This window comes from Sceloporus undulatus, chromosome 7, assembly GCF_019175285.1.
Source record: "Sceloporus undulatus isolate JIND9_A2432 ecotype Alabama chromosome 7, SceUnd_v1.1, whole genome shotgun sequence".
Taxonomy (NCBI): domain Eukaryota; kingdom Metazoa; phylum Chordata; class Lepidosauria; order Squamata; family Phrynosomatidae; genus Sceloporus; species Sceloporus undulatus.
Genome location: NC_056528.1, coordinates 17673620 through 17684164, shown reverse-complemented (window position 1 = coordinate 17684164; position 10545 = coordinate 17673620). Strand labels below are relative to the sequence as shown.

The 10545-nt window shown below is 43.2% G+C and overlaps 1 protein-coding gene across 3 annotated transcripts in view; it reads right to left on the bottom strand.

The window, feature by feature from the left end:
- Positions 1-424: 424 nt before the first annotated feature.
- Positions 425-10545, bottom strand: part of MAPKAP1 (MAPK associated protein 1) — a 136429-nt gene continuing 126308 nt past the window's right edge. For all 3 annotated transcript variants that reach the window (XM_042479763.1, XM_042479765.1, XM_042479764.1), the window contains 2 exons: positions 5873-5970; positions 425-1122 (listed from right to left, as the gene is read on the bottom strand). In XM_042479763.1, coding sequence (XP_042335697.1) covers positions 997-1122; positions 5873-5970 — 224 coding nt within the window. In that variant the 3' untranslated portion in view covers positions 425-996. The remainder of the gene's footprint in view (positions 1123-5872; positions 5971-10545) is intronic.

The following is a 10545-nucleotide window of genomic DNA, read 5'->3' as shown; positions in this document are numbered from 1 at the left end:
GAAGGCAATGGCAAACCTCCTCTGAACAAATCGTGCCAAGAAAATCCCATGATAGGCTTGCCTTAGGATCGCTATAAGTTCGAAATGACTTGAAGGTACACAACAAACTCACCATCCTCCCAATTTCATGTGGAGATGAGCCCGGGGATCTCTCCTCTGGTAATAGAGATCTTCTCTCCATGCAAAACTTCCATAGTTTCTGAAGACATTGGGTGTTGTGGGAACAAACAACTTAACCAAAACACCCCTACTGCCCAACCACAAGAAATCTACAAATGGTCGATATGTTGCCCAGGAAAAGACAATAACTGCCCTGAAATGAACACAAGCCACATATGGAAACCTGAGTTGGGCATAAGGATACCACAACAATTTCCCCACCTGCGATAGCGGTACCACAAGAACCAGAGCATGGAATTAGTCCTTGCGAAAGAGTACAACTGGTTTATTAGTAGTAAAAATGGATACATTTGTCCTACAAGTTTTGTCTATTTCTTTTTTTTTAAAGAAATCTGATCTGAGTCACAAGCGATACGGTTGTGGGTGTATCTTTTTCTGTGTGTGCATGTGTGTCGAGTGTGTTAACAGGTGGAGGCCTCAGTCCCCTTTGAACCTGTGGACTTTTTACGGATCGCTTGGCCAGCCTGTGGCGGCTTTCCTTACAACGGTACTTTTATAGAGAGTTCTAGAAAAAAACAAAACAAACAAGTTGTCAAGCCTAGAGGGGCCTCTCCGCTGCCCCAGCCCAAGGCCTTGAATGCCCAGCGGCCCTCTTCGGGATTGATATGGCTCTTTGTTTCCGTCAAAGGGCAATGCCCGTGGCCAAATGTGGCCTCATCATGCCGACCTATAAAAGAACAATTTCTGGCCTGGTTGGCCACTGGCCGTTTTAGTAACCAGAACTCATCAGTCCCCACCAGGCTTCTGGGGGGCATCTGCCATTTTGTTCTTAGCAGGCAGCGTCTCTTCCGTTTGATTCCAGACCAGCCTAAGATTTCACTGCTGTCCTGATTTCTTCTCCTTCTGGAAGCTAAAGCTGGTCCTTCGACTCAGTTTCCGTTGCTTCTGAGCCAAGTAATCGGCTCGGGCTGTACTGGCGCGGGACTCCAGGATATAGTTCATCTAAAGAGGGACAGAGAAAGATGAGACCCAAGTCTAAACACAAAATCCATTTATGTTTCACATATACCTTATAAACATGGTAATGGAAGGTAATTTTACACACAATTTTCAATAACTGAGTGCATGAAACATTAGTATACACTGAACTACCAGAGAGTGAAAGTGTCACTATCTCAGCCACCCAGGAAAAAAGGTTTGGTTCTTGGAGCATTTTGGATTTCTGAATTCTGGATAAGAGAGACTCAACTTGTATGTGGAGATGTGGAGAGCCAGTGACATAGTGGTTTGAGTGTTGGGCTGCAGCTCTTGGAACCTCAAGTTTGAATCCCTGAATGGGAAACCCACTGGATAACCCTGTGCAAGTCACGCTTTCTTAGCCTCAGAGGTATGCAACGGCAAACCCTCTCTGAACAAACCTTGTCAAGAAAACCCCATGATAGCTTTGCCTTAGGGTTGACATAGGTCAGAAACAACTTGAAAGCACACAAAAACATGGAAGTTACAGTTTTAAGAGAAGCATTTAGAATTCGCAGACAGAGAGCTCTAGTAACTCACCAAACTACAATCCCCACGATTCCAGAGGATGTTGCCATGGTAGCTAAAGTGGAATATAGTGCTATTAGTTGTGTAGTGTGGATGGTTAACTTTTCAGCATGCCTTTTAACGGTATGAAGTTGACCCCCTGTTCTTCAAGATCTAGAAAACTGGCACTGAGTTTGACAAATACTCAGCAAGATGCTGCTCTGCTGCTCCATTAGCAATTTACCAGAAATTGTAGACTTTGCCACACTTTCATTTGTTGAAGTTTGCACTCTCCACCCTTCGCATGCATCCTGTGTGTTTTGGCACGTGCTACTCGATGAAGGCATTTTAAAATGATATTTAACAAGCCAGCTCTTCCTTCAGATTTATTATCTCCTAGCACTTGGGCAATAATCACATAGATAATTTTAATGGAAGGTTAATGCAAAAATCAAAAGATAAAGACACCCTTTGCTCCGCCATTAGCTGGCTAATACGCTGTGGCATAAAATCTTGCCCAATTTTATGCACTGCGAGGTGTTGCTCTTGTGTTACCGATTACGGCTGGAGGCAGGAGGAGGAATACACGTGGGGAGGTTTCGCAGTCAGTAACATCTCAAAACCTTTGTTTCTCTATCACATAAAGAACCTAATTTTCAAAGGATGACTCAATCCTCATCTTGTCTTCCACAGAAACAAAAGGATTAATAGGTAAATTTAGAAACCAACAAGCCAAACTTGTACCAAACACCCAAATCAGGTGTATGTATATATGTGTGTGCTTGGGTATATCTATATCTATCTGTATGTACATAGCAAGACTCAGCATGTTCAGTGGTTTGAGTGTTGGATTACAGCTCTGGAAACCTGGGTTTGAATTCTGTCTCAGCCATGTAAACTCACTGGTTGACCCTGGGTAAGTCACACTATCTCAGCTTCAGAGGATGGCAATGGCAAACCCTCTCTGAACAAACCTTGCCAAGAAAATACCATTATAGGTTTGCTTTAGGATCATCCTAACTTGGAAATGATTACAAGCACAAACAACAACAACACCAACACCACACACAGATACCAAATATATATATATAACCAACTATAGATATGCTTTGTCTTTCTGGCATATGACTTGGCTCGCTTGCAGAAGGTGTCTTTTCAGCACAGCTGAAAGGAGGTATTTGCAACAGATGGGGTATGGAGGAGGCAGTTGGAGGAAGGCGTTGCAGACTTGACGGGGGCTGCTCTAACTTGGGGCAAAAGGTATCCGAAAACTGCACCAAAAAAAATAAATCTGGGGGATTGGCAGGGAATACCCTCCAACATTTCACAGATGAAAACCAACACATATGAAAACCAACACATAGGAGCCCTGGTGGCGCAGTGGTTAAATGCCTGTACTGCAGCCATTCACTTGAAACCACAAGGTTGCGAGTTTAAGACCAGCAAAAGGGCCCAAGCTCGACTCAGGCTTGCATCCTTCCGAGGTCGCTATGATCTTTGGAATAGCGGTATATAAATAAAACAAATTATTATTATTATTAATATGTGACTGAATACTGCAAGTGTGGTCCAGGTGGCAAAAGGTACTAATGAAGAAGGACACAAAAGCTAGGAGAGGCTGCAGCAGTTTGCTTTTGCCTGATTCTACTGAGAAGGGCAAGACGCTGTTCCTTCTACTCCTCTCCTGCTTGCTGAATACATTGAGTACAAACTACTTTTGCACTTTGAACACAGTTTGCAGCAACTGAAAGCAAGCTAAAGATGAAGAGAGAAAGTGGGAGAAGGAGAAAGAAACTGGATAATTTTGAAAGCAGCTGAAAAAGTGGGATGACAGAGCATTAACCCTGCCATATTGGAACAATTGTCAGTTACGGAGCTTGTGCATAAATCCAACACAAGATGGATTGTCACCTCTTCTCCTCACCTGCTGTTATAAACCAAAGGGGTTCATTTGGCCATTTATGGTTCCAAAAATTGTATTGGAACCCCTCTGAAGGATGGAAGAATGTATGTTGAAAAATATAAAAGACTACCTCAGCTAAAGACAAAAGAGGGAGGCACACGTTGGCGATAGAAGATTTCTCTCTTTCTCTGCTTGGGTGGTGGGCGAGAGTTGAGATTCCTTAGCATATGTCAGTTACTGAGAACTTCCATAAGCTTTACATGGGGGAGAAAACCCGTTAAGGACTGGAAATGGCACATAAAGCTTATCACTCAAAAATTTTAAATTGCCATAAAAATAATAGATGGCAGAAAGTTACGGTTAACCTTCCAACAGCATTAGTACCTTTGTTTTGGAAAGTAAATCAGCCAGAGGTGTAGAGCAAACTGTATTTAGGTAGGAAAAAAAAGAGGACACTGCAGAAATCTTATTTTTAAAAAAGAGAGAGAATGTAAATATCTGAACGGAGGGATAGTGGGAGGGAGACCAGAGACCTGTGGATGGCAGGCATGAGAGCAAAGGAGGATAGCAGGGTTGAAAACATGGAAAGATCATTCTCTGTGATCTAAAAGCTAAAATCAAAAAGCTACCTCCTGAAAGTTATTCAAATGTCAAGAGCGGGCTTCACACTTTTAATGGAATGCTCCTGAAATCTTCTGAGTAAGATGAACGGTAGCAATAAAAGCCAGGCAGCAGCGCAGTGGGATGCATGTTTAAATATTCCTCTCTCTCTGTTTGAAGAACGTTCCCATTTGTTAAATCCTTCACAAAGAGCCACTGCTCAGCCAAAGCCAGGACCGAGTTGGACGTCCCTTCCTTCCTTGCGCTGCTGCTTTGGTTGGTGTGAGCGGGAGGGGATCCCCATCTCCAATGAAATGGAGGAATGGTTTCCAGCAAGAATGACATGATGCCTGACCGTGTGACGATGCACGCCGCCAGAGGCAGACGGACAGCACATAGATTGGAAAATCTGGGTACATAACAGAGTGCATCAGAGGAATATTGGACCTATCTATACCTGTCAACACAGTGACAGTCCATCAGCAGTGCATGGGTGCTTGCTGCCTTTCTTCTCCTCTCCCCTCCCCCATTGCCTTCTAGGAGACTGAGATGTCCGAACATACAAAAGCCACAAGTGTCTGGAGCAGTGACAGGTACCAACAGCTACTACAAGCACACATGACCAAGGCGTCCCTTCCATTCATTTCTTTAATCCTGTTTCCTGGGCCAACAGAGTGCTACCAGAAATCTTGATCAACAAACCACTTGGAGCAATTCTCACCTCTACCAAGAACAGGTCTCTTGTAAAGCTACTTACTGGCAACAGCTACTCCTGTTGTGTGCCTTCAAGTCATTTCCAACTTATGATGATCCTAAGGTGAACCTACTGTGGGGTTTTCTTGGCAAGATTTGTTCAGAAGATTTGTTTCTTCTGTGGCAGAGTGTGTGTGACTCGCCCAACATCACCCTATGGCTGAGCAGGGGATTCAAACACTGACTTTCCAGGGTCCTAAATCCAACATTCAGAGTACTATACCACACACATCTCTTCAGTGCAACTCCTGTGTGAGTGTGTGAGTGTGTGTGTGGTGTGTGTGAGAGTATGTGTATGTGCCTACAAGTCAACAGTTGACATATGGAGACCCCATGAATTTCATAGGGTTTTCTTAGGTAAGGGAGACTCAGAGGTGGTTTTGCCAGTTCCTTCCTCTGAAATATAGTCTATAGCACTTGGTATTCCTTGACAGTCTCTCATCCAAGTATTAATCAGGGCTGATCCTGCTTAGCTTCCAAGATCAGGCAGGATTTGGTGCCTTTAGGTATTTAGGCCCAGTAATAATCACACCCAACAATTCACAGCATAAGCAAACAGTGGGCTTCCATGGCCAAGCAGGGATTTGAACCCTGGCCTCCCATATCCTAGTCCAACAATCAAACCACTACATCACATCGGCTCTCATGGCCCTGGCTACTGGCTCTTACCTTGCCATTTGAAACCAGCCCGTTCCTTTGTATTGCAACAGGTATACGCTCATTAAAAATATGTTGTTGCTGAAAAAAGAACAGGGAATTCCCACCCCCCTCTGCCTATTGTGAGGACTGTAGTTTTGATCAAAGGGAAACAGGAAACCTGAGGTGGGTGGCAGATGATGCCCTTATCCCTGCTAATCCTCGCTTCAACCCTGGCTCCCTCCAACACAACACCACTTGTCAATCTCTTGGGAATCTTTCCTCTCCCCGTCTCCGATCTGTCAGCCTCACATTCCCATTTTGGACACCACCTACCTTCAGCACAATCTCGTTGACGGTCGCAGCATCCGACTCGAAGTAGAGATGTTTGTAGTCATGGTTGCTTAGATATGTGAGTTTAAATATCGCATGACCTGTAAGGATTGAGAGAGAAAGAGAGAGGGAGGGAAGAAAGGAAAACATGAGGATTAAGGAGACAAAATGAGCAGCTCCTCCTCAAAGAAATAAAGGTGTTTAACTCGGTTCCCACCCCTGCAGAGTTAGAAGAGGAGATTTGATCAAGTCAGATTTATGCATTTCAAACCCTGTCCCCATTTCAATGGGGGAAATTTAAGCACAGGCTTAACTTATCACAGAAATGAATAAAATTTAAAATGAGTGTATTTTATATGCCTGAAAAGAACATATAGTGTAAGAAGGAGTTGCCCTCAGTTGTTGCTCACTCTGTTTCAAGTCACAATCCTGGGCCTTTCAGTTCAAAGAAGGCAACTGAAAAGCATCAGCAGCCCATACAGAGAGGCAGCAGTCAGGCTCCTTTGGAAAGGTAGCTAACTCTGCTGTGCCTTTGTGCTAAGCATGACTGAATGACCCATTCACACTTATTAAGTGCTTTTATCTTCTTCAATTGTATTCCATTTTTAAATAAATGATCTGTTTAAATTTTGTAATAGTTTAATTTCATTTTAATTGCCACTTCTGTAGGTTTAATTATACTGTGCTTTCAGATTGTAAGTGCTCTGAGTCCTAATTTTGAAAAAAAGCAGGATACAAACAACAACAACATCAACAAAGAAGGGGCAGAATTTCATTCTCTTGGGGGCTAGTGATTCCTCCAGAGCTTCAGCAAACAGATTCCACTCTGAAATCCCCAAGGAGATGATGGAGTGGCCTCTGAGACATTGTTTTAGCCTAATTTATAACAACCACAACAATATCGTGACAAAATGTAGGCTCGTGACTCCAACATGGTCATATTTTTCTTCCTCCTGTATGATATTTAACACTGGTGAAGAAGCCAATGGCACTTTGAAAGCTTGCAACGTATATTTTGTGCATGTCGGCTGCTCCAATAAAGGTATGCTTTGTCCATTTTGGATGTTATTGTACTACCTAGAAACATTTAGAATAAAAGAGATGGGGAGAGATATGTGTGTTGTCTTGAGATCCTTAGAAGAAGGTATTGTGTGTGGGAATATAAAGGTAATATAAATGGAAGCTCTTCCATTCTTCTGAGCATGAAAGAGTCCCTTCTCCCAACAAAGCTCTCTGTTTTCTCTTGTGGCCCACTCCTGTTCCCAGTTGGGTGCAATTTGGGAACGATCAGTCTAAAACTTTCAGCACAAGCTCGTGGGCACGACAGGAGGGGGGAAGGAGGAAAGAACACACAGATGGCGATCTTAGCATACCATCGGCAGAACAGACGGCGAGAGGGAGCCTGACAGCCTTCCCGTGTCATTTCAATTTCAGGCGAGGGGTGGCTTATCGCAAAGGATGAACTCCTTTCAAGGAAAGTTCACTCCCCATCCCCACCGCATCTCCCCCAGGGGGGAACATGTAAATAGCCGTCACACAGCGAGCTGGGTGCCAGCCGGCCCTCCTAGACTAGATTGCTGCTTAAATGCCCCAGTTAGAATGTCACCCCTGCTGCAACTCAGCAGAAGCCTTTCTTTTTTTGGAAATCACATTTGTCTTCCCAGTTTGTATTGCAGGGTGATAATAATGTGCTACCTCACTGAGTCTTGCTAAAAGCCAAGGTAACTAAAGTGAGGCTGTCATACTTTGGGCATGCAGCTTGAGTCTCCTTTATTTGAAATGCTTGGGAACAGAAGTGTTTTGGATTTTGGATTTCATAGAATTATAGAGTTGGAAGAGACCACAAGGATGATGGTGTTACTTTCTCAGCCACGCATGAAAAATGGTTCTGGTTGTTGGAATATTTTGGAATTCTAGATAAGGAAGACTCAACCTTCACACTTCCTCCAGAATTCATCCAGTCCAACCCCCTTCTGCCATGCAGGAACACACTATCAAAACAGCCTTGACAGATGGGTGCCCAGCCTCTGTTTAATTTTTTGAGCGCTTACAAAGTTTTCCCCATTGAAGGATTTGCATCAGTCTTTTCCAACTTAGGGTATTCCTGAGGCCCATTCACACAACACAACTGTAGTGCTACAGGTTGAGTCTCCCATATCCAAAATGCTTGGGACCAGATGATACTTTGGAGATGGGGCCCAAGACTGAATGTGAAATTCATTTATATTTGACATATATAATCTTGTGCATGAAACAAAGTTTGTGCACACAATGAACCAGTAGAAAGTGAAGGTGTTGCGTTCTTAACCACACATGAAACATGCTTTTGGTTATTGGAGTATTTTGGATTTTGGAATTCCAGATAAGGGAGACTCAGCCTTCAAACTTCTTCCAAAATTAATCCAGGGATGATTTTTTCTTTCACCAGCTTCCACTTTTCTAATAAATTCCATTTTGGTGGTGGCCAAAGTTATAGATTTACCATTATCTGTGGGTAGCTGGTGAGGCAGGTCTGTCTGCGCTCCCACTTTCTGACTGTTTTGTTGTTCACACCAGCATTACTGTGAAATCTATTGTCATATTATGAAAGTTGTGTGCCACAGACAGGACTACTGAGAAATGCCCCTTTCATTGGTACACTTTTCACACCCCAAAACCGAAAGTCTCCAACCAGTGCCATATTATGGAAATCACAACTTCCTTGTCTATGGCCTCCATAGCTTGCTTAATAAAGCAGCCCTGTGTCAAAATGTCCTCAATCACTATCATCAGGAACCCTCCTGCCCCAAAACAATCCATATCTCCAGGCCAAATGGAGATATTCTCAACTATTGCTGCAACTTTTTCATAGACCACAGTTTGGGAAACTGCCATAAATGTTCCACCCTAAAAGCTTCTACAAATGCTAAAAGTCCTTTGTTCCGATGAAAATTCATCTACAGTATTGGCAATTAAGATTTAACACATTCGCTTGTTCTCACCATTTTCATTTTAATGCATTCAGTCCAAAGGTCCGACTTAACTCATCTACAGAAATAACAGCATCAGTTTAATGGAGATTTATCCACTTTTCCCGGAGGGGACTGGATTTGAAATCTTATTTACAGTAGCTAATTCTCCAGATCTCCCAAAATAAACTGATATACGGCTGGCAAACCAGAGACCTCGGTATTTCATCACAGCACATTAATTAAAGCTATTATCCCATGCTAATCAGGAATTATGAATTCGCTATCGAAAAATTTGGCCAATGATCAAAAACCAAACTTTAAATCACGGAAGCAAAAGAACTATGGGGCTCTATTAAAGGAGCAATAATTCTCAACTTGGAAGCTAATACTTTGAAGATCTGTGGGTCTCCACCACTGCAGACTATAACTATTTCAAACCATCATTTTGTTCATAGTCAATGTGGCCAATTTGTGGGGTTGTGGCAACTTTTTGGTGAAGATCTCCTCTGGGTTGGTTCTTTGAAAACAAAGTCTTTGACTTCAGTGACTTCAGTCTTGACTTCAGTGACTACTGAAAGACTTTGTGTTTGTTTTCGAAGAACCAACTTAGAGGTGATCTTCACCAGAGAGTTGCCACAACCCCACAAAATTGGCCACATTGACTTGAAGGCACACGTGCAAACATTTATCATCTATCTTCCATGCCACCCCACTTAGGTAGGTCACACATGCACAGAAAAGTGGTTCTTTTTTTAGAAACGTTCCATGTCCACAGCTGTGTTAATTCAGCCTTGAATACTAGCTAAAGTGACTGGGATTTAGGGAATAGCCATCCAAATCATTTGGGCGAGCAGAGTTTTAAAAGCAAGGCGCTAGAACAGAGTCTGGTTCTCACATTGTGTAGGAGCAACAATCAAGGTCCATTTCCTGGAAGGAAAAACAAAGGAAAGAGCACAAGAGGCCACATCAATCCTGTGTTTTACTGGAAGAATGAGACAATCCTCTTTTAGATGCCTTAGAATCACAAAACCATACAGTTGGAATCACAAAACCATAGAGTTGGCCATTGACATCAAACCTCTGCTCAGTGCAGGAGGTGCGGCGAGAACATCTCAAGCAGGTAACTGTCTGGTCTCCTTCTGGAGGCATCACCCAATTTCTCTAGGATATTGATTCCACTGCAGAACTAACTGGTCCCATGCCCTGGAATTCATTTATTTGAGAATAATACAAATTATTTTTGCTACCTGGACACTCTTGAGTACTACAAGAACTGGGTCGAAGGAGAGTGGGAACTCAAGGGAGGCAGTTCAATTGCCAGATTGGGTTTCAAAGGCTGCCAGCTCCTGACCCTCACATTACAGGCTTGCTGTTAGCTTGGAGCCCTTGCTTAGCCTCCTGCCGCTGGCCCTTCTCTTTTTTAAATCTGGTGATTTATCTCGTCTCTTCTGCTCTGGTATTTCACAGCTGACAGAAGCAGAAAGCGGAACTTTATTTCAAATTCGTATTTTTCACTTTTGAAGGAGTCAGCCCTTTTCAGTGGCCGTTTCAGAGTCAGAGATGTCAATACTGCTTATTGCGCGGAGAGTAACAGGAGGCAGGAGGTCCAATCTATCATGGAAGACTTATCTTCCTAGGTGCGCCCAGAGTCCCTTCTTAGGGAGTGAGATCTGTCTTCTGCATCTCGCTTCTACCCGAAATCTTTGCTGGGTTTGAAAAACAAAC